This window comes from Phocoena sinus, chromosome 7 (genome assembly GCF_008692025.1).
Source record: "Phocoena sinus isolate mPhoSin1 chromosome 7, mPhoSin1.pri, whole genome shotgun sequence".
NCBI lineage: Eukaryota > Metazoa > Chordata > Mammalia > Artiodactyla > Phocoenidae > Phocoena > Phocoena sinus.
The window spans coordinates 104,181,560-104,207,986 of NC_045769.1; the positions used below are offsets into that span (position 1 = coordinate 104,181,560).

The following is a 26,427-nucleotide window of genomic DNA, read 5'->3' on the forward strand; positions in this document are numbered from 1 at the left end:
ATCTAATTACGCCTCCCTAGAATATTTTATAAGTTTAAAATAATCTCCTAAAAGCAAATACTAGTAATCTCATAGTAAACAAGCTCCAGTTCTACACTCAGAGTTTATAATTGGCTTTTCAGTCCACTACTCTTAAATATGAGTACGTACCAAGGATTATAAACTATATGAGCAAAGCTTGTTATATGAAAAAGTGAGACCAAAAGGAACACACACATACCCCCAAATCCCAATTTAGGGAAAAGACTATGAACAGTTTGTTTGGTTGTTTTTTTTTTTGCGGTACGCGGGCCTCACTGTTGTGGCCTCTCCCGTTGCGGAGCACAGGCTCCGGACGCACAGGCTCAGCAGCCATGGCTCACGGGCCTAGCCGCTCTGCAGCATGTGGGATCTTCCCGGACCTGGGCACGAACCCGTGCCCCCTGCATCAGCAGGCAGACTCTCAACCACTGCGCCACCAGGGAAGCTCCGAACAGTTTTTAATATATTATTTATATTTCCAAAGAGATGAGAAAATATTTTAATTATAAAAGCACACAGGGGGGCTTCCCTGGTGGCGCAGTGGTTGAGAGTCCGCCTGCCGCTGCAGGGGACATGGGTTCGTGCCCCAATTCGGGAAGATCCCACATGCCGCGGAGCGGCTGGGCCCGTGAGCCATGGCCGCTGAGCCTGCGCGTCCAGAGCCTGTGCTCCGCAACGGGAGAGGCCCGCGTACCAAAAAATAAAAAATAAATAAAAAAATAAATAAAAAAAAAAAGCACACAGGGGGCTTCCCCGGTGGCACAGTGGTTGAGAGTCTGCCTGCCAGTGCGGGGGACACGGGTTCGAGCCCTGGTCGGGGAGGATACCACATGCCGCAGAGTGGCTGGGCCCGTGAGCCACAACTGCTGAGCCTGAGCGTCTGGAGCCTGTGCTCCGCAACAAGAGAAGCAGCGATGGTGAGAGGCCCGTGCACCGCGATGAAGAGTGGCCCCCGCTTGCCCCAGCTGGAGAAGGCCCTCGCACAGAAACGAAGACCCAACACAGCCATAAATAAATAAATTTTTTTTTTTAAAAAAAGAATGCAACACAATTCTTTTAAAAAAAAAAAAAGCACACCAGGAGGAGCCCTTCAAAATGGCACCATAAGGACCTCTGAAAATTTGCTCCTCCAAAGAAGCAAAGAAAACATCAGCAAAATCAAGTTTTCCAAAACTGGAAATTAAACAAAGGCTTGCAACAATCCGAGCATTCTTCAAGCAAAAAGGCTGAATCTTGGTAAGAACAGTAAGTTTTCCATTGCTTTGCAAGTGCCCTATTTCCACCTCAACTCAGGCTGAAAACCAACAGCCTCACAACCACTAGAAAAAGTTGAACAAGTCTGGAGCCCCCAAGAATCCCCATTCCCAGAGAACTGGCATTATCTGCCCTGCCTGGTATATCCCTGAAGCCCCATTCACAGGGCTTGTCTTTACCGCAACTCACTCAGAGCATGCTCAGTGTGAGACCCTTTTCCCTGAGGCCACAATCAAAAAGAATCCACAATGACTATTTAACACAGCAATAACTGTAGGAGCAAAGAAACTGACCAAAAAACTTATAAGGAAAAACTGGAGGATGAGATGTTCTCAGGAAACTTTGAAAAGCTCTGACACATTCCTGGGAATCTAGAAGATCACATATATGGACAAGGCTGTGTGCATGCCTGAGAATGACCCAAGGCACTAACGTCTCACCTCTGGCTGACCGTGAGATTCTGCACAAGCAGGCAGTAAAGAGACATAAAGGCAGTAACTTATAAACTGCCTGCCAGAACACTGAAAGCACATCCCAACATACAGAGCCTTCAGCAAAGGCACTGAAGGAAACCCCTGTCCAATCATCAGCTGAACGCTAATCTAACCAAGGACAGATGACTATAGTAACCACACACAACCAAAAACTACAGACTTTACAGCATTAGTTCAGGTAAGTCACTAAACAAGCAATGAGCAACAAAAACAATAAACACCAACAGCAGCAAGCCTGGGGAAAATATAAGAACCAAGGTCTCACCAAATAGAGAATATCAATGAAGAGATAGAAAACATAAGAATCATACAGAAATTCTCGAAATGAAATTAAACATTTATAAACAACTAAAATTAAAAATTCAGGGCTTCCCTGGTGGCGCAGTGGTTAAGAATCCGCCTGCCAATGCAGGGGACACGGGTTTGAGCCCTGGTCCAGGAAGATCCCACATGCTACGGAGCAACTAAGCCCATGCACCACAACTACTGAGGCTGTGCTCTATAGCCCACGAGCCACAACTACTGAAGCCTGTGTGCCACAACTACTGAAGCCTGCGTGCCTAGAGCCCATGCTCTGCAACAAGAGAAGCCACCGCAACGAGAAACCTGCGCACCGCAACAAAGAGTAGTCCCTGCTCGTTGCAACTAAAGCCCGCACACAGCAACGAAGATCCAACACAGCCAAAAAATAAATAAATAAAATAAATAATTTTTTAAAAATAAATAAATAAAAATTCACTAGAGAGGCTCAACAGTGATTTCAGTGATTTGGGAGAAAAAGCAGCAGCAAACTTGCAGATGAGTCAATTGACACTATCATGTCTGAGAAACAGAAGAAAAATGAACAGGAAAAATAAATAAATAAATAAACAGAGCCTCAGAGATTATCTTCTTACTATACTAACATACACTTAATTGGAATCCCAGAAGGAGAGAGGAAAGGAAAAAGGACAGAAAAAATATGTGAAGAAATAATGACCGAAAACGTTCTAAATTCATGAAGCTCAACAAACTCCCAATGGGATAAACTTAAAGAGATCCTAACCTAGACACACAATAAGCAAAGGATTAAAAGAAAAGACAAAGAGAACACTTTGAAAACAACAATAGAGAAGCCATTCATCACATACAAGGGCTCCCCAATAAGATTAGTAACTGATTTTTCATTAAAAACAATGGAGGCAAATGTAAAATAGACAGCTAGTGGGAAGCAGCCACATAGCACAGAGAGATCAGCTCAGTGCTTTGTGACCACCTAGAGGGGTGGGATAAGGAGGGTGGGAGGGAGACACAAGAGGGAGGAGATATGGGGATATATGTATATGCATAGCTGATTCACTTTGTTATAAAGCAGAAACTAATGCACCATGGTAAAGCAATTATACTCCAATAAAGATGTTTAAAAAAAAAACCAAAAAACAAAAAACAATGGAGGCCAGGCAGCTGTGGGATAATATATTCAAAGTCCTGAAACTAAAAATCTCAACCAAGACTTCTATATCCAACAAAATCAACCTTCAAAAATGAAGCAGAGAATCCTCTCTGGACCAAAGACACTTCAGTCTTTACATGAAGCCATACTAATAATACAATAAAGTGCAGACTTGGGGCATGGCGGCAGGGCAGGGGGCGGGGGGGAATGAAGGAGAATTTAGGACATTTCTTGATAAGCAAAGAATAAAATAAGACTCCGAATTGAAATGAAAGAACACAGTACAAGAGCCCAAATCCACATGGAGACATAAAGAACACCAGTAAAAGTTCAGTCAGCCTTCCATATTCGTGGGTTCCACATCTGGGGATTCAACCAACCGTGGACCAAAAATATTTTTTTTTATTTTTAGAAAGTTCCAAAAAAGAAAACTTGAATTTGTCACATGCCAGCAACTATTTACATAGGATTTACATTGTGTTTAGGTATTTTAAGTAACCTAGAGATGGTTTAAAGCATACAAGAGGATAAGTTATAAGCAAATACTACACCATTTTATATAAGAGACTCGAGCAACCATGGATTTTTGGCATCCACAGGGGGTCCTGGAACAAATCCCCCACACATCACAAGAGGTGATGAAAAACTACAAAGGTAAATATAAAACACAGGTAAACATAAAAGACAGTACAGATGTTATTTTTTTGTTGTTAATTCTTCGCTCATCCTACATGACTTAAAAGGACATTGCATAAAGCAATAATTATAAAACTGTATGTTGGCTAGCTTATAATGTACAAAGGTGTAAGCTGTATAACAAGAATAGCAACAGAGAGGTGGGGAGAAAATAGGGCTATGTAGGAGTAAAGTTTTTAATACTAAAATTAAGAATAATAATTCAAACTAGACTGCTATAATTTAAGATGTTAACTGAAATCCCCAGAACAAACGCACTAATAATTCCATAAAACAAACAGCAAGAAAATTAAACTGGCATACTAGAAAATATCTATTTATTACAAAATAGGGCAGTAATGAAAGGATAGAGGAACAAGAAAGTCATGACATACAGAACACAAAGAGCAAAATAAAATAGCAGAAATAGTGTACCTTATCAGTACTACATTAAATATGAATGGATTAAACACTTCAATTAAATGGCAAAGATTTTCAAGTTGAATAAACAAACAAGACCCAACTACATGCTATCTACAAGAGATTCATTTTAGACACAAAGACACAAAGGTTGAAAGTAAAAGGATGTAAAAAGATAATCCATGCAAACAGTGTTCAAAACAGACCTAGGGTATCTATAGTAATATCAGACAGTATAGACTTCAAGACAAAAATTGCTACCACGGACAAAGAAGGACATTTTTACAGTGATAAAAGGATCAGTGTATCAGAAAGACACAATTATAAGCACCTAAGAACAGAGCCCCAAAATATATGAAACAAAAAGTGACAGAACTGAAGAGAGAACTAGGTAATTCATCAGTATTAACAGAAGACTTCAATATTGCACATTTCAAATACAGATTCTTCTCAAGTGCACATGGAACATTCTCCAGGACAGACCACATGTTGGGCCATAAAACAAGCCCCAATAAACTTGAAAGAACCGAAACCACAGAACACAGAAATTATGATCTCTGACCATAATAGGATAAAATTAGATATGAATAACAAATAGAAATGGGAAAGTTACAAATAATGTAGGAATTTAACAAAACAGCCCTAATAACAAACAGGTCAAAGATGAAAATAAAAGGGAAATTAGATACTACTTTGAGATGAATGAAAATGAAAGTACAACATACCAAGTGAAATAAGTCAGACAGAGAAAGACAAATGCTGTATGATATTACTTATATGTGGAATCTAAAAAAAAAAAAAAAAAAAAAAACTAGTGAATATAACAAACAAACAGACTCACAGATATAGAGAACAAACTAGTGGTTACCAGTAGGAAGAGGAAATGAAGAGGGGCAAAATAGGGGCATTAAGAGGTACAAACTATTAGGTATAAAATAAGCTATAAAAATATATCGTACAACAAAGGAAATATAGCCAGTATTTGATAATAACTATAAATGGAGTATAACCTTTAAAAATTGTGAATCACTGTTTTGTACACCTGTAGCTTATGTAACATTGTACAACAACTATACTTCAAAAAAAAAGCACAACATACCAAAACTTATGAAATGCAGCCAAACAAATGCCTATAAGAAAACAAAGATCCCAAATCAATAACTTAACCTTTACCTTAAAAAACGGAGAGAAAAAAAAAAAAAGCAAAGCAAATCAAGCAAAAGGAAGGAAATAACAAAGATCAGAGTAGAAATATATGAAACAGGGAAGAGAGAAACAATAGAGAAAAATCAACAAACCAAAAGTCAGTTCTTTGATCAACAAATTTGAGAAACCTTTAGCTAGATAGATCAGAAGAAAGAAGACTCAAATTACTGAAATAAAAATATGAAAGAATGCACATTACCACTGTCCTTACAAAAATGAAAAGGATCACAATAGAACTCTATGAACAACAGTATGTGAAAAATTAGTTAACTTAGATAAAATGGACAAAGTCCTGGACAGACACAAACTACCAAAACTGACACAAGAAGAAACAAAATCTGAATAGACCTATAACAAGTAAAGAAATTGAATTCAGGAATCAAAACTGCATCCCTAAAGCAAAGCCCAGGCCCAAATGGCTTCACCTTTGGTGAATTTTAACAAATGTTTAAAAAAGAATTAGCACCAATCCTTCACAAACTCTTTCAAAATAGAGACCAGAATGGGAGAAACCGTGAGCGGGGGAGGACAGAATAAGGGAACTCTCTTGTCCTTTCCAGTCAGTTTTTCTATAAAATGAAAACTGCTCTAACAAATAAGTCTACTAATTAAACAAATATATATATACCCCTAAAAAACAGAAGAGGAGGGAATGCTTTCTATGAGGCTAATATTACAGTAACAACAAAACCAGAAAAGACATCACAATAAAAGTACAGACCAATACCCCTTGTGAATCCAGCAGAAATAAAAAGAGTTGTACACCATAACCAAGTGATATTTGTCCTAGGAATGCAGAGTTGGTTTAACATCTGAAAATCAATTAATATAATACAACAGGGCTTCCCTGGTGGCACAGTGGTTGAGAGTCCGCCTGCCGATGCAGGGGATGGGGGTTCGTGCCCCGGTCCGGGAAGATCCCACATGCCGCGGAGCGGCTGGGCCCGTGAACCATGGCCGCTGAGCCTGCGCGTCCGGAGCCTGTGCTCCGCAACGGGAGAGGCCACAGCAGTGAGAGGCCCGCGTACCGAAAAATAAAAAAAAAAAAAAAATATAATACAACATATCAAGAGAATAAAAAACAAAGTTACATAATCATCTCAGTAGATGTGGAAAAAGTATTTGAAAAAATCCAACATCCTTTCATGATAAAAACACTCAAGAAACTAGGAATAAAACTTTATCAACCTTATAAAGTCATACAGAAAAAAACCCAAAGCTAACATTATAAAACATGGTGTGAGACTGAAAGCTTTTCTTCTAAGATCAGGACAGGACAATGCTGTCCCCTCTCAGCACTTCTATTCAACATCTTACTGGAAGTTCCAGCCAGGGCTTTTAGGCAAAAAAAGAGGAAATAAAAGGCACCTAGATTGGAAAGGAAGAAATAAACTCTCTCTATTGGCAGACGACATATCTTGTATTTAAAAATCCCAAGAAGTCCACGGCAAAACCTTTAGAACCAGGGAGTTCAGCAAGGTTGCAGGATTCAAGATCAATACAAAAAAATCAATTGTATTTCCCTACGTTAACAATGAACGATCTGAAATTGAAATTTAAAAATTCTGCTTACAATAGCACCAAAAGAAAATACATAGGAGTTAATTCAACAAAGGAAGTGTAAGACTTGTCCACTGGACACTACTAAGCAATTGCTGAAAGTAATTAAAGACTTTTAAAAATGGAAAGACATTCCACGTTCATGGACTGGAAGGCAATGTTGTTAAGATGGTACTATTCCCCAAACTCATTACAGATTCAGTTCCTACCAAAATCCCAGCTGTCCTTTTTTGCAGAAATTGACAAACACATCATAAAATTCACATGGACACAAAAGGCACCCAGAACAGCCAAGACAATCTTTAAAAGAACAAATGTGGATTTCGAAATTTACTACAAAGTTAAATTAATCAAGACAGCGTGCTACCAGTAGAAGGACAGGCATACAGATCAATGGAATAGAACTGAGATTACAGAAAAAAAATTTTTATTTTGGCCACCCCGCGTGGCTTATGGGATTTTGTTCCCTGAGCAGGTATTGAACACGGGCTCTCTTAACCACTGGACCGCCAGGGAATTCCCAAGAAACCTTTATATTAGTGGTCAGCTGATTTTCAACAAAGGTCCCACAAAGATTCCATGAGGATCAAAAGCACAAAGAGAAACTCATTAGGATGGCTATTTAACAAACAAAACAGGAGATAACAATTGTTGGCAGGATGTGTACTGCAGACAGGAATGCAGAATGGTGCAGCAGCTGCAGGACAGAATGGTGGTTCCTCAAAAAGCTTACACCCAGGGGCTTCCCTGGTGGCGCAATGGTTGAGAGTCCACCTGCCGATGCAGGGGACACGGGTTCGTGCCCCGGTCCGGGAGGATCCCACGTGCCGCGGAGCGGCTGGGCCTGTGAGCCATGGCCGCTGAGCCTGCGCGTCTGGAGCCTGTGCTCCACAACGGGAGAGGCCACAACAGTGAGGGGCCTGCGTACCACAGGAAAAAAAAAAAAAAAAAGCTTACACCCAAAAGAACTGAAAGCAGGGGATGGGACAGATATTTGTACACCCATTTTCACAGGAGCATTACTCACAGGGCAAAATTGTGAAGCTATAAATGGGAGAGAAAAATAAGAGAATCAGAAGACCAACTAGTCCAAGCGGTCATTATATTTTTAGAGAAACTTGCCCAGATCTAGACAGCATGAGGTTCCCGCCTGAAAGGCCCTCCAAGTGCACAAAAAGAAATGAAAAGTGTCTCATATAAGACCCATCATCATAAAGCTTCAGACAAATGGTGAGGACAAAGAGAACCGAAGTTATCGACATACAATAAAGAATCAGAATGACTTTGGGTTCTCACTAGAAACACTGAAAGCTGAGACACAAGCAGGGGAGCGGGGACATGAACTTCAACATTCTGGAGGAAAAAAAAGGACTTCCAACCTAGATCTCTAAACCCTGACAGACTATCAGTACCGAGATAGAATAAAAATATTCTCGGACTCAAAAAACTTTCCTTCTCCACATCTTTTCTCAGAAAGCTACTGGAAGATACTCACCATTATGATGAGGGACAAAACCAAGAAGGACGTCGTCTGCAAGAAACAGCAGGTGCACCTGCAGAGAAAGGTGCAGTGCAGTCCCCGGAGGATGATAAGGTAAGCGAGAGGCAGTGGAGGCGGCTGCTGTGGACTGCAAGGGCAGGCTCAAGGAGATGTACCTGACTCGTACGTCAGTGGGTAGACAGCGCTGGTGCAACAGGAACATGCAGACAACTACACAGATGAAGGTAAGACACTAACCCAGGGAAACAGGGTGCATGGGGGGTGGGGAGAGACGGTAGAGTCATCAAAGTTCACCAAACAGAAATAGGGAGCTGTGAACAGCCTACACAGCCAGAGAATAAACTAAATGTCGTCCTCATCAAAATGAAAACGTGGACGAGGAGACAGTAAGTGCACCTGAGGGAGGGTAGGAGGAAAGAGAGCTGAAATTCACCCTCCGTAATGTGAAGTAAAATTCTTAGATTGACACAAAACTAAGAAACAGCAGTGCATGCACAGTATTTAGAGGCAGAGCAACAGATACAACATAGTCAGTAAAAACCGTTGACGCTGTTTGCCTCTAAGGAAAAATGGCAGGAGAGATAAGGAATTGCCTTTTTTCAATGTATCTTGTAAACCTAGTCAACCTTCTCTGTATGAATGACAGAAAATAAAATTTAAAAATGAGAGGGGGTATTACAGAGCACCTTTCTCATCTGCTTTTGCCCTGGGCCCTCCCTATAACACCAAAGCTTTAGCAAGCAAATTAAAATTAAAAATAAGAAAGCCTCAATTCTCCCCTTAACAATACAATCATGAGATAATAATGGCTAGTGAATGTTTATACAATTTTTATGAACAAATATTATGAGAGCTATTCAAAACTGTAGGTTCACAGGAAGGAAAAGTTTAACAAATAGTTACAATGCATCCACTGACATGCTTCAGTTCTATCTTCAGTTCTATCTTAAACTATCATCAGATTTCAAGCTGCTGCTGTTTCAGGAGCTTGGTTCCCAGGTGATGGTTCCAGAAGAAAGTTAACACCAGTGATCTTTTTACCAAAGCTTCGCAAACTAAAACACACCATATGGAATGGAAATATATTCTGCCACATACAGTGGGGAGACAGTCAGTGTGCACACCGGCGGACAGCACCTGTCTGTGAAGGGAAGCCTTGGGTAGTGAGTGACAGGGCAGCTACCGACGTTTGCCTTAGTTCCAAGCACACCTCACAAATATCCTACAGCGTATGGCCTCGTATAACAGACAGCTAGAAGTGAATCCTGTAGTACTTGTTTTCAGAACACATCACGTGTGTGAACTGTGAAAACAATACGCGTAAAACAATGGAAAATGGCCAAATACTACGCTAATGAAGTTCGCAGCTCAGCTGTGCTGACACCCCACGGAGGGGAGACACCTCCTAAAATGAAGACTGGGCCAAACATCTCCACTCCCTTCTCGGGAGGAACATGACGTTAGCCAGCAGATGAAATACTCCAACAACTACTGAACACATGGCCCCAAAGCATGATTCCAGCTCCTCCAAAGTGAAACTGAGAGCGTACGAGTCTCTCGTCCCAACTGTGAAATGGGCAAAGAAAACTACTGCCAAAATCAGATCATTACTCTTATTCCCTAAGTCAGGTAGCTGACATTAGGAAGGCATTCTTTTTCATCACGTATTTCCTAGAGATTCAATTAATCTTCTCAAATACAGCACTCGCTCAATGAACAAACTCAGAAGACGATAACGTTTTTATTCCAGGACTAAACGCAAGTTTTAGAAAACATCAAGCAAATTCCACAATGTTTTGTTAGTGCTATGGAATCTTGCCAAGCTGAAGACTCCCCTATGCTCTCACACAGTTAACAAAAAAAACCCTGTAATGACGTAAAAGAAGTCTAGAATATTCAAGTATTCCAGTCAGCCACTTGGAGCCACACACAGCAGATACTAAATTTCCCAAACAACGGTAGGAGATTCTTTCCATGTCTTGTTTCATTTGGACACGGTCCCCAACAAAATTAAGGTGGCAGCCGGAGCCTCTGGCCCTCACAGTGTGAGATCCCATGTAATGTCTTGTCATAAATACAAAGAAATATGAAGTTTCCGATCCTTTCACTACAGTTTTTAGTTCTCCAAGCACTGTGTGTCTGCCAGATTTTTACAATAATGGCTGTAAAAGATGTGGGTCCATTTCCCTAGGCTCACCCTCTCCTTTGGGTCCAGAATTTTTAGGAAGGATTTTAGCTAACATGAGATAATGGAAACTCTCAATCCTGTTCACAGAGGCTCTAACCCTTCTGTAGCTTCTTTTTAATATTTATTTAATATTTCCTTTTTAAAAGGGGGTGAGGGGTGATGGGGGGAAAGAAACCACATGACTGGGAATCTGGAAGAGAAGGTTCTAACCCCAGCTCCAGGAGGGACCTTACCTGAACCAATCTCCGCGGAGGGGTCCCCAAGACCACCCCAGGTTTCACGATTCACTAGGAGGACTCACAGCCCTCAGCACAGAGTCACACTCCCAGCTGTGATCATTACGGTAAAAGCGCACAAGGAAAATCAGCAAAGACAAAGGGCGTGTGGGGTGAAGTCCACAGAAAGCCGAGCAAGCTTCCCACTAGAGTCACAGGCTGAATTCCCCAGTCACAAGCGGTGATGCCGCAGGTGGAACGCCGGCCACTGGGAGAGCTCGTTGAGTCTGAGGGCAGGGTTTATGGGCGCTGGTCACCCAGGCACCCCCTGCCTAAGGCTCCGCAATCGCCAGACCCCCGCAGGAGGGCAGCCACGCCCCGGCCGGGCTGCAGCAAGAGACCCCCCCACCCCTGGCCCACTCTGTGGAAATGGTGGAAGCCCCCCACATCCAAGCTCCCAGGCCGCAGCCCGGGCCACCCCTGCAAGCAGGCCTGCAGAGTGAGCTGCCTCCTGTGCTCGTCTCTCTAGATCTCAGTTTCACCATGTCACCTCCCCGTCGTCGCCTGCTACAGCAACCATCGGACACGACCCCCGAATCCCACGGGGAAGACGGGGCCGGTCACGGCCTAGGCTCACCGTGAGCTACTCAGCGCGGTGATGCCGTGCGGAAGCAGGAGCGGGTCTCGCTGCCCAAGGCCTGCTTCCCCGACAATGCTGGTGACGTCATCACTAAATAGCCACCCCTACAGCCGCCGCTGCTCTCCTCATCTGCACCCTCCAGTTTTCCCTAACAGCCCGGTCAGTACTTTCTAACGCAGCTCCCTCCTAAGCGTTCTCACCATCTATTCAAAGACCAGAAGGTTGAGGTTCATGAAAGACAGGAATTAAAAACCCCCGTTCTCACAGATTGCCTCTTGTAAAAAACACGTAAAGTCGTTGTATTCTCATCTGCTGCCTCTGCCCCACTGAAAGGCTCTCAGCATAAACGGGCGGTCTCTGCCACACTCCCTGCCGACCCCGCCCCCAGGGCTCATGGATCACACTGTCTGCTAGCATGGACTATTTCCAGCACCATTATAAAGTCTTGTAGTGCTTAAAAAAAAAAAAAAAAATTACAGGGGCCATGGTGAGAGCAGCACTGGGGTCAGATGTGACTCTCAACAAAGAAAGATGCCCCCCCAGGTGCTCCAGGCACCCCGACTGCAGGGTAAGTCAGGTGGCCCACTTCCGTCACACCTGGCTGAGGGGCATCACAGCAGACGGCTCCTGTATATTTCAACATTCCATCCCACATCGAGATGCCCAAGAGTCCGTAAGCTCTTCTGTGGAACGGGGTGGAGAAAATGAAGAACAGGACTTCAGTCTGAGCCCTGACTTGCTAGCTGGGTGATCTCTCCAGCCACTTCCTGCCGCCGGGCCTCTGCTGTCCCCGTGGACACAGTGACAGGCCAGACAAGCCGCTCTGTGAGCCCCATCCAGGCCTAACTTCCCAGGATTTTCATATCACTTTCTCCCACGATGGAATTGATGGGCAAAAGGCTTAGAATTCACTTGGTGTAAGATTTCTCCGTCGTAGGTAAAATCACAGGTGAGTGATTTTTCATTACTTTTAAAATTCTGACTACGACAGAAACATCTGTGGACTCAAGTTGTCCTGGATGTGATAAGACACTGATCTTGAACTGGAGACTTGGACATTGAGACTGGCATTCCTGACCAGAAAGCTATCATTTCAAAGATGTTTTCCAGAATTATTACTTATATGTTTCTATCCAGACTCATCCTGGAAAGGCTTCATTCAAACAAATATTCTCCAAGCCTCTACTATACTAGGTGTCGTGCGTATACAAAATGTAGAACCGTATGAACCGAGAGAATGCTGAATCTTCCAACACCAAACACTTTTAAATATGCTTCTAAAATCGGTATGTGGCAGGGGACCTGGCTAGACATCTGGGTGAGAAAGTCTTACTTTTGAGCAAGTGGAATGAAAGGGGGCCCCTGACACGTGATCTGGGTGCGATCTCCATCCACCGATCCTCTCACCGTATATTCTTTCAGTAAAATTACCACAACAAAATAAGCAGTGCAAACCAAGATGTTAACTGAGAAAGAGTACAGGGGGAAAGAGCAGAAGAAAGGAAAAAAGTCTGAACTCACCGGGACTGTGGCAATCCTTTCTTACTGAGATCTGCCCTCACACGTTCTCCTACATGTCTGTAAATTTCCACTAAGCTGTTTATTGCTGCATCTCGAACCTAGATGTAAAAGAAGAGATCTTACAGCTGCTCTGTGTCATTCCCCAGCACTTCCTGCTGCGGACACAACAGGCTATACAACACCCCAAGTTTATCACCCACTCACCAGCGCGATTCTAAACACAACCCTTAAGGGGCATGGGACTAGACACAGCTGTGTTTGACAGCTTTGACTCTGTGGGCACAGTTCCAAAGAGGAGGAAAAAATTCAGATCCCATCCCTATGTACCTGCTAAAGTCCACACCCCTTAGTTCTTTCCATCTTTTAAGACGATGTCTGGAAACCAGACCACCTTTCCGAAATAGAAAACACTACAAATAAATGAATTATTCTAAAAATAAAACACGATGTAAAACATTCTGGATGTAGGTCAAATAAATACTTAGGGAGCAACAAAAAAGGATGGTAGAGGCTACACGGAGACTGCGTTCAAGCTCATAGTTCTAAAAGGGAGATGGGAAAAAAAGTCCACAAATTCTACATGTAACACAGGGCAGGATGTAATAAATGTTATACAAAAGAGTACAAAGAGCTCACATAGTTTAGGGAAGGGAGACAGCACACCAGAGGATACCAAGAAACAGTTTATGGAAGAGGAAGGAACCACTTAAAATGTATTTAGAAACACAGCATTTTACCAGGAAAAGATGGAATGAGACAGGCTCCAAACAAGGTAAGCAGCCTGCGCAGAGGCATGAAAGCAGAGAAGCAAGGCATACACTTCAGGAAGAGCAAGGCAGCGTCTGGCCAAACACAGATAGGAAAAGAAAGGTCGCGATATGTAAGGCTCGAGAGACAGAATGGACTTAAAAAAAACACACACACAGGGCTTCCCTGGTGGCGCTAGGGCTTCCCTGGTGGCGCAGTGGTTGAGAGTCCACCTGCCGATGCAGGGGACACAGGTTCATGCCCTGGTCCGGGAAGATCCCACATGCCACGGAGCGGCTGGGCCCGTGAGCCATGGCCGCTGGGCCTGCGCATCCGGAGCCTGTGCTCCGCAACGGGAGAGGCCACAACAGTGAGAGGCCCGCGTACCGGAAAAAAAAAAAAACAAAAAAAAAACAAAAACACACACACACACACAAAAAACAGAACAGGGAACTTTGAATATGGGCTGTGTGTATACCAAACATTATAGTTGTATCAATGTTAAATTTCTTGGATGTGAAAACATGTGATTACACAAAAATATCCCTGTTGTTAGCAGACACACACTGAAGTACCTAGGAGTAAAAAGATCGTGTGCTAGATACTTCCGAATGGTTCAAGAAAAAAGGTCTATTTCTCTCTGTGTGTGTGTGTGTGTGTGTGTGTGTGTACACATGTGTGTATACACGTTGAGATATAAGACAAATGTGACAAAAGTTAAATGGTAAATATGGGTGTTCACTATACTACCCTTTCCATTTTTCTATAGGTCTAAAATTTTGCCAACAGAAAGGTGGGAAGAAAAAAAGTTTATAAATCCAATGGACTCAAGGCCAGACTGTGGGGTGCCCAGGGGTGCCCAGGGGAGGAGAGCCAGCAAAGACAAGAGAGCAACCACAATTGCAGATTTGGTCTCAAGCAATGAAATCAAAGAAACAGAGAGGAAAGAAGCAGGGATACAAACAGTTTACAGCTCTGAACACTGCCAAGTTACCCTTTGATTTAACAGCGGTATACGATAGGTAATTTTGTTTACAATTTTCCCCCTCGTGATAGAAAAAGGCAAATTCTAAGTTCTTATTACTTCTCACCCAAAACCTGATGCTGTGCACCAAACTGTGTGTGTGACCCACCAGCCCCCGAAACAATTCATATGTTGATGACGGCAGTTAGAGACAGGCCCATAATGAAGGTAGTTACGGTTAAATGAGGTCGTAAGAGTGGGTCCTGATAATAATAAGAGGGGCGTCTTTATAAGAGAGACACCAGACAGCTCTATGTGTCTGCTAGCCAGGAAGAGAACCCTCAGTAGAGTGCGGCCACACCAACACCCTATTCCAGGACTGCCGGCCTCCAGAACTGTGAGACAAACTTCCGTGGTTTAAGCCTCCCAGTCTACGGTATACTGTAATGGCAGCCTGAGCTGACTAACAGAGATTACCAGTTTATTTTGGAAAAGAAATAATTTCTGATGTTAGGGAACATTTCCCTATTGAAACATGCACATCTCACAAAAGCAGTCAATGCCCTGTCTTGAGGATCAGTGACAAGTGCATCGCCGTGGCTTACTTTCTAGTGATGACGTCTGCTCAGAGCCAGAGCAGATCACACCGGGGACCCCCTTTAAAGAGCAATCGATACCCTGTCTGCTACTTACAAAGTCTGGGCTATGAAGAGTTTAAGGGATTTAGTGGAGAAATGACTAGACTTCTAAGTGAAATAAGTCAGACACAGAAAGACAAATACTGTAACATGTTGCTTATATGTGGAATCTAAACAACACAACAAACTAGTGAATGAAACAAAAAAGAGCGAGACTCCCATATATAGAGAACAAAGTAGTGGTTGCCAGTGGGGAGAGGGAAGGGGGGAGGGGCAATATTGGGGTAGGAGAAATGGGGTTATTATGAGATTATATGAAATCATGTGTGAAACTTTTGAAATTGTAAAGCGCTATAGAATTTAAAGAATTTTTCATTCATTCATCCAATCAATTAATAAAATTACTAGCCTTAGAGTCAAAGTAGGCCTGAGGACTTACTTGGCCATTTAGAGGCTGCCATAACTTTGGACAAAGCATTTAAACTTTCATTCATTCATTCATTTATACATCCTTATTGTAGTACAACTGCTTTACAATGCTGTGTTTTAAACTCTTTTAGTCTCCATTTTCTCCTTCGTAAGTGGAAGGCTGCTTTGAGATTTAAAAAAAATAACAGAAAGAGGGCTTCCCTGGTGGCGCAGTGGTTGAGAGTCCACCTGCTGATGCAGGGGACGCGGGTTCGTGCCCCGGTCCGGGAAGATCCCACATGCCGCGGAGCGGCTGGGCCCGTGAGCCACAGCCGCTGAGCTTGCGTGTCCGGAGCCTGTGCTCTGCAACGGGAGAGGCCACGGCAGTGAGAGGCCCACGTACCACAAGAAAATAAGAAGAATAGAAAGAAAAAAAAATGGATTCAATTCAACAAATATTTGACTGCCTATTACGGGGCCAAACTGGGGGCGCTACATGGCCCAGGCAGGTAACACGATGCATGGAGCAGGGTGGGTGCACGATGACCAATGGCCCCGGCCCGGGACCCGCTGGTGGGGGAAGGGGGATGCCCAGCCTCGGGCAGGCGGCCGCCAACATGTAGCCGTGGGGCACAGGTACAGTTCTGCCCCACCTTCACTCTTCTGCGGAAGCTCAGAAACGCTCCTCCCAAATGTCAACTCACAAACCCAAACTCCACACTTGAAGTGAAGTCATCCTGCAGACACGTGTATGTGCACAGACACAGGCCAGCGGTTTGTGCCCCGTGTTTATATGCATAAAGCACTCAGCACAGTGGCCGGTGGGACTGGTATCATCTACATCTCTCAGATCAGCAACCTTAGCCTTTAAACAGCTATTCCTCAGGCTTAGAAAGCTCCAAGGCCAGGGAGCATCTGAGGATCTAAATGACCCAAGAATCACAGAAGAACAGATTGTCTGTGGCACTACAAAGTATCACAGCCCAACTGAGGAGGGGCGTCCCCTCAAAGCAAGTCGGTTCGGGCTGAAGGGACCATGCAGTGCTCCCTCCACAGGCCGCCACGGGGGCCCCACGCGCTTCTGCCCACCCGCAGGCTCGCCACGCAAATGACCCCAAGAGCTCAGGCCACCAGGACAGCAAAAGACCAGGGCCCCGTACATTAAGCTCCACCTGCCGGGCCCTGGCCGAAGGCTTTAGAGAGACTGAGGCCTTCAAATCTATGACCTCGCTCACCGGGCCACTGCTGACTGTGACACAGAGGAGGGCGGAGCCTGGTGGGCTGGCCACCTGCCGGGGCCCACGGTCACCTCACTGCGCCACGCTGCACCCCAACGTGGGCACCAGGAACGGGCTCCCTACACAGCGGAAACTCCAGGGGGAACTTCACCCCCAGGGACAGGGAGGGCACCCAGAAACCCACTCGAGGCCAAAACCACCCTGTCCCCGCAGCCACCCGCCCACAGAGAGGATGTCTCAGACCCGCCCACTCCTCAGGTACCAGTCAAACCCTCTGCGGGGGCTTCCTTCCCCTGCTCCTCCCCCCTAAGCCCAGCCAGCCAGCCAGCCCAGGGCCAGCTGCAGAGAGCTCTGAGATCAGTGCCGGCCCCTCGGCCACCCCAAGATGCTTCTAGACTCTGAAGATGCGGATCAAACTCCTCAGCAAAACAGACGGCAGGCAGCGGGGGGAGGCCCTGCGGAGGCGACCGCTGCCTGCCCTAGGCCAGCTGAGCAGCTATGACGTCAGAGGTCTGCAGGCAGAACTGGAGTTCTCCTTATCTGACAAAGGGGCTCCCCATCGAGCAGGTGTCTCGGATGCCGCGGCCCCGTCCTCCCTGGCCCTGTTCTCAGCTCGGGAGATAAAGTCTCCCGAGTGTAAAGCCACCCCATAACCCTGGTCCCTTCCCTGACCGCGGCACAGAATGTGGTCTCACGAGACACGACAGGGAGCCTGAGCAAAGCTTCCGGAAGACGCCCGTCCGCTCTGCGAAAGGGGGTAAGCGCAGGGACACTCAGGGAAACGTGCACGTGGACTGGGCACTTAATGACATGCGAGAATCAGGCATTCTTGAGGGACAGGAGGTGATAATGGTGTTAAGGTTATGTGGGGGGCTTGCGGGGGTGGAGAGCCCTTACCCTTTAGAGTATTTAAGAATTAAATGAACCAATGTCTAAGATTTCCTTCAAAATAATCTACATTTTGCTTCCAAACAATGGGGTGGGGGAGGCAAAAAGATGAAAGTAAACTGGCCTCGTCTGGTCAGCTGCTGAGGCCAGAGGACGGGCCCGAGGGGATGCTGTACGTCATTCTCTCCACTTCTACCTCCGTTTGAACCTTTCAATCTAGAAAAGCTGAAAACAGGAGAGGCACATAGAAGCACTGGGCTTTCATCTGCCAGGCACGCGGGACACGCGTGCAGCTGGGCTGTACCACGCAGGGCCCATGAGCAGAGCTGCAGAGGACAAAGCCCAGGGGGTGGGCAGCCCAGCAGAAGTGGAGCGGGACGCGCAGTCCTGGGGACATCACTGAGCCGATAACAGGCCCTGTGGCTTCCCTACCTCGGGCCTCCGCCCCCCATACACGGGATGATACATTTTCCCCACTGCTCTGGTGATTCTGAGCTGGACTTGGAGTTACTTTCAGCAGCCAAAAGCATCCCGAGCCACACAAAGCCTGCGCATGGGCGCCCGCTCTGAGAAGCTGAGTCACTCTGCACTCAGACCAGTACCAAAGGACTCACAGCCTCTGGGGCAGGAGTGTCTGCAGGGCTCAACACACACACACACACTCACTCACACACTCACTCACCCCCGCAGAGGACTGAGAGCTGGATGCAAGCCGACCACAAGGTCAGGGGCCCAGTGCAGTGACAGCACCAGCAAAACACACAACTGTCCTCTCCGGCCTGAGGCATCCATGGCTAAGAGGGGAACACCGCTCAGGTAGCCATGGGGAGTCTACTCAGTCCTAAGGCCACTGGAAGGCAGTCCTGGGACGATAAAGAGGAGACAGGGGTAGTCCTGACCCTCAAGGTTCAGAGACCAGCAGGAAAGACTGACGAGAAAATGAAAATAAAGTCCGGAGCACAAGCACACGTGACATACACACGCACCCTGGAAGGGGGGATGAGTAAGTGGGTTATTTAGCATCAGAGGAGCGGGCGTGGAGCCCCCGGGTGCGGGGAGGTGAGGACCGCGTGTCTGTGTCTGCACACACGCGCACACGTGCGGGTAAACACTCCTAAGGACTCCTCCGATGCTCAGTGTGGGAAACTGGCTACAGGCGCTGCCACTCCGGACTGCTGACAGCCGCCCACTGAGCCCCGCCTCGTTCACCCCGGCACGCTGCCTCTCTGAGGCCGGCGGGGATACTCATATCACCTGTCAGGCCGGTGCAGGCACCCGAGTCAGGAACAAAGAGCCTCGACCAGCCCAGCTGGCTCTCCTGCTCTACCGAAGGGACCACGTGGTAGCAGTGACAGCCTCAAGGAGTGATCCCCATAAAGGACTTTTTTCCACAGAAAACAAAGTGGAGACAAGACGTTAAGGGGGCAAAAAGGCAAAATAGTCCATCTGGTAATTCAGAATCTTTTCTAAAAGTAGCTTCAGTTAGGGACTACCCTGGCGGTCCAGTGGTTAGGACTCCACACGTCCAATGCAGGGGGTGCAGGTTCGGTCCCCGGTCCGGGAACTAAGAGCCCGCATGCCGCAGTGTGGCCAAAAAATTTAAAAATACAAAGTAGCTTCAGTTATTTTCAAATTGATGATGAACATAAAGTATGATCCAGGAAATAAAAGTATCTAAAACTCAAATTTCCAACGTCAGATATTTTCAGTGAAGGCTGGATAGAGGATGCACAGAAAGAAGCAAGTGGGTGCAGGTGAGGGAGAGCAGGGACACAGGCCGGCAGCAAGCAAGAAGGCAGGAGGAGCTGCCGGCGACGGGAAGGGGAGCGCAGCAGGGCACCAAAGAGGAAGCGGGAAACACAGCCGGGATCAAGGGCAGAGATGAGGAGGGAGAAAGGATGCGGAACAGGAGGCTCTGCGACCCAAGGGCCCTCGGAGCTGAGCTGGGGCGGTGGAGGGAGAGCAGAGTCATCTATGGAGGGCACTGTAGCCATCGCCAGTCAAGACTGACAGATGCTGTCCACCATGTACCGTCGACCCCTGAACACTGCGTGGGGAGGCGGGCCGCCAACCCTCCAGGCATCCACAGATCTGCCGGATCCAGACCACCGGGGGCCACGCAGTACCGCAGTGTTTCCTACTGAACAGCCACCTACCGGTGCACCTGCTCACTCCGATCCCATGCCGTTCAACGGGCAGGTGTACATTTCTTTTGCGAGTTACTGTTCCTATTTTCAGCCCCTCATCTAACCAGGTGTGTGAGCCAACGTGACAGACAGGGCTCTGGGTGATAACCAGAACTGACCTGGGAGAGAACTGGCACTTGCGGGGCCCAGGCTGCCCGCTCACTGCTTAGCAAATCCCCACCCACCCACCCTGACACCAGGGAAGTGGTGCTTTGACGTTTTGGGGTTTTGTTTTACTTTACACAAAATAACACGCACAGGTCAGTCTGAAGTGTTTCCACAGTTATATGCACCAATGTGGCCACCGCTCAAAACAAAACGTGGGCCCTCTCTGTCACCTCGGAGAAGCCCCCGCAGGCCCTGTCCAGCCCACCTCTCCCACCCCAGAAGGGGGCCGCTGCTCCACCATCAGCGTCACTCCCTCCCCACGCCCACCCCTCTAGCTGCAGAGATGGTGATCAGAGTGCCTTCTCTTGGAGGCTGGTCTGATGACATCACTTTACAGGCTAGTGAGGGCCCATCCCAATGTGGAGAAGAGGGCAAAGCGGGCCCCATCCACCAAAGATGCTGATAAATGCTACTGGGCACTAACACCCATCACCTCAACCAACACCCCGAGCTCTAGAGAGAGAAATAAAGTCCCACCCAGAACCAAAATGCACCCTCACTGTCTACAGCCAATGATTTCTTTCTCACTAAATACACTCACCTGGCTGTTTGGATCTCCGAGCAGGTTACATATATGTGGCACAATCTTGCTTAGTGTTAAGGTATGTGCTCCAGAGCTGAAAACAAAAGCAGTGCTTTACTGTTGGTGGGAAGAGAGGAAAGCACACTGCCTCTCCTCCCTCTCACCCCTTCCTTCCCTCCCTCCCTGGGCCCATCGCCACCTCCCACCAAGGCTCACCCCTTACCCGTCCCCCTCTGCTTCCAAACTAAACGCACACCCGCACAGCCCCTCTGCACAGTTCTAAACTGTGAGTGCCTCTTAGGACAAGCGCCCTCCCCCCCCACCCCGGCTCAGGGTCCCTCCACCTGGCCCAGCCGTTCGCTGCCGGGCCGCAGCCGCAGCCTCGTCCACGTGGGGTCCTGTCGTCTTGACACTGCCATGCGTCATGCGGTGGTCCCTACTCTGGCCAACTCAGTGCATTCAGCCACCCGGCAGGTTCCCGGGGTCCTCCCCTAATCGCCCTGCTGTGCGGCTCTCTGCCACACCAGACATTCAGTTAATAACCGCTTGAAGACAGACTGCGATAAACGGCTGAGAGGACGCCAGCTGAATGATGCCCTGCTGGAGGACAGCTCAGCTATCTCCAGCTGTTCACTGCCATAAACTAAACGCTGTCACAGACACCCTCGGTCAACAACACTCTCCCTGATTCCTTCCTGAGTACTCTCTTAGGACAAATTCTTAGATGCGGAACTACAGTAAGCAAAGGCTAGAAACATTTTTTAGAAGCTTCAGAGACCAGGGACTTCCCTGGCAGTCCAGTGGTTAAGACTCCGCGCTTCCACTGCAGGCGGCACAGGGTTCGATCCCTGGCTGGGGAACTAAGATCCCGCATGCCACGTGGTGCAGCCAAAAAAAAAGCTTCAGAGACCGAGTTTAATGGTCCCGAAAAGTCTAGCACATTAAGAGGAAAAACTTATAAGGTAATATAAACGTTACAATCTCCATTTTGTTTTTAAAAATAATAGAACTCTTAAGGCTGGAACAAAATGCTACATGTTAACAGTGATTATCTGAAGGTGGCAGAATTATAGACAATAATCATTTTCTTTTTTATGTAAATTTTCTGTGATATACACAGTATTACTTTAGTAATCAGAAAAGGTGATTTGTAATTTGTAATTTTAAAAAAGGCTCTCCTGGGCTTCCCTGGTGGCGCAGTGGTTGAGAGTCCGCCTGCTGATGCAGGGGACATGGGTTCGTGCTCCGGTCTGGGAAGATCCCACATGCCGCGGAGCGGCTAAGCCCGTGAGCCACGGCCACTGAGCCTGTGCGTCCGGAGCAACGGGAGAGGCCACAAAAGTGAGAGGCCCGCGTACCGCAAAAAAAAAAAAGGCTCTCCTACAAATAAGCACTTAAAATGTTCAACATCAACAGTTATTAGGGAAACACAAATTAAAACCGCAATGACACAGCACTACACGCATATCAAAATGGTTAAAATTAAAGACAGTGGTAACATTCAATGCTAGCAAGGAAATGAAGAAATGAATCATTCATACACTGCTGGTGGGAATGCAAAATGATACAGACCACTCTGGAAAATAGTTTGGCAGTTTCTCTTAAAAGTAAAGATGAATCTACCAAATGACCCAGCAATTGTACTCTTGGGCGCTGACCCAAGAGAAATGAAAACTTCTGTTCATGCAGAAACTGGTACATGTGTGCTCACAACAGTATTATTTGAAATAACCAAAAACTGGAAATATTCAAATGTCCTTCAACGGGTGAATTGTTAAACACACTATGATACGTCTATACCAGGGAATTCTACTCATCAATAAAAAGGAACAAACTGCTGTTCAGGCAACAACATGTATGCAATCTCAAGGGAATTACGCTGAGAGGGGAAAAAAAAGGTCAATCTCAAATGGTCACATTCTATGTGATTCCATTCATAAAATAACGAAATCGCAGAGCTGGAGAGCACATGAGTGGCAGCATGGGGGCGCCTGGGGCGAGGTGCGGGTCTGCACCTTGAACATGGCAATGAGTTACCCAGAGCTGCACCCGTGTCAGAGCTGCGCACACACACGACATGCGTGTGTCCTGGATGAACCTGAACAAGCTCTGTGGATCGTATCTACACCAACTTCCTGGTCTGGACCCTGCACTACAGACACGCAAGACGACAGGTGGGTGCACGGCACCTCCCAGGACGTTTCCCTATAACTTCCAGTAGATTTGTGATGATTTCAGAATTAATAGTTACAGATACAAAAGCTCAGCCGAGGACACCCTGAGGCCCCACCAGACTTACGCGTTGAGTGTGGCGACCAGGCAGAGACACGTGCCTTCCCGGGTGCGGAAGTTCTTGTGCTTGAAGCCTCCCAGCATCCGGTCCCACACGTACTGCAGGCGCAGAGGACGGGGGGGGGGGAGAGGAGAGAGGGCAGCTTCTGCAGCCCCGTCCAACACGGGGCCCACGGGGGTCGGGGTGGGGGGGACACGTCGCAACAGGTGCCAAAGCCCTCCCCACCTCCACCAGCTCATTAAGCGCTCTCAAGAGCTTGCTGGAAAATGGTGACTTATGCTCATATATCAAGTTAAAAACGGTCAAAACACATTCCTTTATACAACTGTGTTTAATTCTCTGAATTAATTCTCTGAATTCTCTGAATTAATTCTCTGAATTTCACCAGCCCTGAAAGGGAGGTGAAACTGTCCCCATTTTGTGGGTGAGGAAAATGAGGCCCAAGGTCACATACTGACACTGCTCTCTCAGCTTGAACAGCTGTGCCCACCCCATCCACAAGCCAAACAGCTGCTCAGCTTTTCAGGCCAACGCAGGCTTTACCTTTCCTGGGAAGGCTTTTCCTGACACCTCCCCGCCCCGCCCCGCCCCACCCCACAACAATGGACAGCTGGACCCCTGGCAGCCCCAGCTCACCAGCAGACAGGGACCAGGGCTGCAGCCAGGCCTCTGAGTGCCCGGACACCACAGCTGCATCTTTTCAGAGACGCACACAGTCAGTTATGTAAATGAGCTCAACTCTAATGGATCAAACCAAGCACTCGATACCCATGTTAAGTCCACTAACTTATTCAAAGGTATACCTTCTGCTGTTTGTTGTTTAAATATCCTATGGGGGGAAGAGGGGCCAGATGAAATGCTATGAAAATTTTCCTCTGAAACCCACTGGCACTCTGCAAGAACACCCCAACCCCGCCCTGCCCCGCCTCACCTGGGGGTTAGCAGCCTGATCCATGATCTTCAGCAGCAGGGCCTGGTCTTGTTCCCTCACAGAGTCTTTAGCGTCGCCCAGTCTGTCTATTAAACTCGGCAGCACTGGAAATTAAAATGCAAACTGATCAAATGAAAACCTAGTCTAGTGGCCTGTGGTCACCAACTGTGGATATTTCAAAATCCTGGCCTAAATGATGCACATCACTCTAAACCCACCAACCCCTGTAATTCTACACTTCCTGCTCAAATCCATCCACGGGGAGCTACTAGGCGAATCTGCAGAAATCCTTTGCATGGACACACTGTTTGTCTTCTTCCTTATCCCACCTTCCTCTAGGCAGCTTCCAGCATGTTTTTAAGCTGCTGAAATGCTATTAACATGGATGTCGATGGAAGACCTTGGCAAGAAAGAGTCAACACAAAAGGAAATCCAGGTTAGACAGAGGGGCTCCAGCACGTCTACTCGGGGGGAGTGGGGAGGAGAGCGGGGGAGGAACAGGCATTATGGCTCAATCTCTTTTTACTTTTACATCACATCCACCCAAGCTCATCAGACAGAATGCAGCTCTCTGCCCTTCCTCTGCCCTTCCTCCATATGGCTGGGGGTGGGCCATCACTACTGCTCCAAGGGCACCTGGGTATCAGAGGTCAATTTTCTTTGCTTCTTCTAAAAATCTATAAACATTTCTTTTACAAGAGATAGCCCTGAACAATTCAGCTAATTTAGGGGGAAATGGAACGCTACTAAAACATCAAATTCCTCAGAGGGATTTTTTTATTTGCAGATGGGGCGGTTTGTACCAGAGTGGGAAGAGCTCATGACTTTATCGAAAGGTGCACACTGACCAGACGGTTAACAGAACAAATACACGTGTACCAATTGAAACCGAGAAATTCTACAAGGAAATGCCTGCACAGAGACGCTTAGTGTTTATACTGTCATCATCAAAGCCCAGAGGTCGGGAATTAAATCATCTCTTAATCTACGGAACCTGGGGTTATTTTTATTTCATTTTTCTGACTTACTGCTCTCCCTTCAAAATAAGAGTGATCATTTACCACACACCTGAAATGACATCTACAACCAAAGTGTAAACAGTCATAGCAACAAAAATCTGTTAACAATACAGCTGAATCGGACCTGCAGGACTCTCAAAGAGAGAAAGCGATGCCTCTCAAAGGGAAGGGTCAGGGACAAGGAGGGCTTGGTTGGCACCACAGCCTGATGGCTAACTGGAAGAAACCAAAGTAATAGCTGGTACTAGAACAGGGAGGTGGAAGAAGCCAGCAGAAAGATATGGGAGTGGGGTGCCAGCAGGTGTGCGGAGGCGGCAGATCCGGCCACGCCCAGGAGGGGGGCGAGGGCAACGGGGCAGCCGTGGCATCTAAAGATGCAGGAGGAGGTGGGGGCGGGCTGGGGGGTGGGGGACTAGAGGGTAAGGGTGTAAGGCGGGTACAGACAAGTGAAGCTTTGGCGAGACCCAGCGAAGGCCGGGGGCTGGAGGAGGAGAGCGCTCACCTGTGCCGATCTGTGCCTTGAACCGATCCTGCAGCCGGGTGACCAGTGAGGACAGGATGTCCATGCCCAGGAGAACCACCTGCAACGGCAAACAGCGGGCCCCCGTCAGCGGCCGGCGGGGGGCGCGGCGCCCTCGCCCGCCGGCTCCCGGGGCGCCTCCGCATCTCTGGCTCAGACGCGGCCCGGGAGCCGGAGCGTGCGCCGACCCGCAGGGTTAAGCCGGGTGTCAGGAGGGGGGCCGCTTGCCGGAAAGGGCTGTTTACAGCGCTAACACGAAATAGTCGGTGGCGAGACACGAATCAATCCCCACCGCCTCGGCCTGAGTCCTGGGCGCCCGCCCTCTAGGGTGGGAGCGCGCGCTGCGGCCCCGCCCCCTGCAGGCCCCGCCCCGGCGGAGAGTACATATGCATATCAGCTCGCAGCTGGCGCGTGGCCTTCTGGGTAACACTGAGCGGCCCCTTTGCGACCTTCCGAAGCCTCCGAAAACGGGGAGTTCGTGGAGAGCTTCGGGAGCCAGGATCAGCAGAAGTGCGCCGGCTGCCGGGCGGCTGCGGTGGAATGCTCGGGTTAGTCGCCACAAGCCTACCCGGTGTTGGCGCCTGCTTCTCGCGGCGCGAAGAGCGCCGGCGCTAACCATCCTTTTCTTGGGGTTGCGCTACTGTCCGATGAGCGTTTAGCGAGGGCAGTACTGCTAACGCCTATACAACACGCTCGCACCTGGTAAAGCTACGCTTTACCTCGGTGCAATTTTGGAAAAAAGAATTTTCTCTTTTCCACGAGGTCAAAGTTCAAGAG

The 26,427-nt window shown here is 47.3% G+C and overlaps 1 protein-coding gene and 1 non-coding gene across 8 annotated transcripts in view; one reads left to right on the plus strand and one right to left on the minus strand.

The window, feature by feature from the left end:
• The window catches only part of CLASP1 (cytoplasmic linker associated protein 1), a 272,935-nt gene that overhangs the window by 159,295 nt on the left and 87,213 nt on the right, over positions 1-26,427 (minus strand). For 6 of the 7 annotated variants that reach the window (XM_032638591.1, XM_032638585.1, XM_032638587.1 and 3 more), the window contains 5 exons: positions 25,633-25,711; positions 24,112-24,215; positions 23,187-23,278; positions 20,906-20,981; positions 13,128-13,225 (listed from right to left, as the gene is read on the minus strand). In XM_032638591.1, coding sequence (XP_032494482.1) covers positions 13,128-13,225; positions 20,906-20,981; positions 23,187-23,278; positions 24,112-24,215; positions 25,633-25,711 — 449 coding nt within the window. Of the gene's footprint in view, positions 1-13,127; positions 13,226-20,905; positions 20,982-23,186; positions 23,279-24,111; positions 24,216-25,632; positions 25,712-26,427 lie in introns of those variants that run through there. The other variant, XM_032638592.1, reaches the window with a different exon arrangement.
• Positions 26,265-26,390, plus strand: LOC116757230. The gene has a single exon (XR_004350879.1). It is a non-coding gene; the product is annotated as a U4atac minor spliceosomal RNA (small nuclear RNA).